The 2431-nt window shown below is 38.2% G+C and overlaps 1 protein-coding gene across 1 annotated transcript; it reads left to right on the top strand.

Moving 5' to 3' along the window:
* The first annotated feature begins 441 nt into the window (after positions 1–441).
* LOC139853941 (uncharacterized) lies at positions 442–1573 on the top strand. Its single transcript, XM_071843276.1, has 2 exons — positions 442–462; positions 929–1573. The coding sequence occupies exons 1-2, from the start codon at positions 442–444 to the stop codon at positions 1571–1573; spliced, it is 666 nt and encodes a 221-aa protein (XP_071699377.1).
* The last annotated feature ends 858 nt before the right edge of the window (positions 1574–2431 follow it).

The raw sequence follows: 2431 nt of genomic DNA, 5'->3' as shown, positions 1-2431 counted from the left end.
CAAGTTTTAACGAAGACATTAATTGTAACGGGTCTACAATTCCTTTAAATGATCTTGAAAATGAAGTGTCTCATAATGACCAGGAGGGATCACAATAGGTAAACGAACTCCCAAAAAACCTTTCATCCCCCGAAAAAATTTCCAGAACCTATGCATCACCAACTTCTTCTAAGCCTATTGATGAAACTTTCAACCCTAGCCCTGTAACCGTTAACACCTCGTCCACTACCCCCCAAGCCCACTCCCCACGTGTTAACAGCCCAGATAACCACATCTCAGTTGATCCGTTGGGCCTTACTAACAACTGCTTCAATAGTACTCCACACATCTCAAGTCCAAATATTTTTGACAACCCAAAACCCTTCATACCCGATCAATTCGACCCACCTAAGTCCACTTCTATTTTCGCCTTCAAGTCTGGTAACAACCCGTCTGACCACTATGCCAAGCCACCAAGATCATGTAATTCTGGCCACTCCACAGTCCAAGCAGGCTTTCCGAATAAAAAAAGAAAAACTACCTCAAACGAATCGGTGTGGACTAATATTAGAAGATGGAATACAACTTCTAGAATTCTCAAGGCTAAGTCCCAAGCTAGAAATCCGTCCCGGAAAAAATTGAAAATCAAGTCTTGCTCAACTCTTTCATCTTATTTCAGTAAAGGCAGTAGCTCCCATTCCTTCTCAGGAAAATCGTTACATGGTGAGGATGTTGGAGAAATTCTTGGATTAAAGAAGAAACCTGCCCAATCAAAAAATTGAGGTACTTTCTGTTTCTACTCCAATTTTATTGAGATTTTAATAATTTGTTTTAAAATGAAGATTCTATCCTTAAATATCAGAGGTCTAGGTCTAGATGACAAAAACAAATATAATTGGTTCAAACGCGTTTGTTTTCAAAAAAAAACCCTAATGTTATTGCTCTCCAGGAAACTAAAGCTGAAAAGATTTCAGAACTTTGGGTGGAAAAGGTTTGGGGTAACAACAACTATAACTACGCTTTCAAAAAATCAAATGGTAACTCGAGAGGGATTATCACGATATGGGACCCCAATATTTTTACTGCTAACCTTGTTGTTGAGCGTGACTCCTTTATTGCGACAAAAGGATTTTGGAAAGATGTAGGTACCGAGCTCATCCTTGTGAATACTTATGGTCCCCAAAATGACCCGGAAAAAAAGAAAATGTGGAACGATCTCAATGAAGTTTTGAAATATGACAATGCAATGTGGGTCATTTTCGGTGATTTCAACGAAGTTAGATTCTCCTCGAAAAGAAAGAATAATGAGTTATGTGAAAGAAGAGCAAAACTTTTCAATGATTTTATTAAAGATAACTCTTTACTTGACTTGCCATTGGGAGGAAGAACCTACACTCGAATCAGTGATAACGGAAGAAAATTCAGCAAACTTGATAGATTCCTCGTCTCCGAAAATCTAGTACTTCAATGGCCGAATCTCAATGTAATGGTTTTGGATAAAAAGCATACGGATCATTGCCCTCTTATTTTACAAGATGGTAATGTTGATTTTGGCCCTAAACCCTTCAAGGTTTTTGATGAATGGTTAATGTGATGCCCCATACTAAATCAACATGTACGGACCATCAACAACAGGATCATTACAAGGTCAAACACTATATGCGTTTTCAAAACAAGTTTGCATTCATGATAAAAGGTGATGTCTTAACCAACATCAATGTTTAACAACCAAAAGTATGCTTTAACGAATAGAAGCATGGATAATAGTATGTGACCCATAGGTCGTTACAAATCATAGTTCAAAAGTAATAATTTTTATGAATGCAAGATAACGTTCATGCAGTGACATCTCTAAAGCAGCGGGTGTCTACAGCAAGACTAGTACACAGTGGAAGCAACCTTAAGCACCTGAGAAAAACATGCTTAAAAATGTCAACACAAAGGTTGGTGAGCTATAGTTTAAGTATAACAGTATGTAAGGAAGGCCACGAGATTTCAGTGCTACAAAGAGCGTTTCAAAACAGTATGATAAAGTATATGTTTAACCGTGGGCACTTGGTAACTAACTTAACGTTTATACCCCCTGAAAGTACACATGGCAAGTGCGTATGTATACGAAGTATTAAACACCCGTTAAATGCTAGCGCTACTAGCCAGAGTGGGGATGTCAAACCCTATGGATCCATATCTAAGATTCGCGTTCACCGGTTCAAAAACCAATGACTAAACGTTACCGAGCTAAAGGGAATGTTTATGCCGTTGTATAACCCACACATATATAAAGTTTAAGTACTCGTGCCTAGTATGTAAAACGTAAAATGCGCATGTATTCTCAGTTCCCAAAATAGTTAAAGTAAAAAGGGAATGCTATAACTCCTAGTGGTATAGTAGTGGTAAAGTCGAGTCGGGAAAATAAGCAAGTACGTAGGTCCGGAAAGTCCTCAACCTAAGT

This window comes from Rutidosis leptorrhynchoides, chromosome 6 (assembly GCF_046630445.1).
Source record: "Rutidosis leptorrhynchoides isolate AG116_Rl617_1_P2 chromosome 6, CSIRO_AGI_Rlap_v1, whole genome shotgun sequence".
NCBI lineage: Eukaryota > Viridiplantae > Streptophyta > Magnoliopsida > Asterales > Asteraceae > Rutidosis > Rutidosis leptorrhynchoides.
Note: the sequence above shows the minus strand (reverse complement) of the source record. Positions and strands in the feature narration are given on the sequence as shown.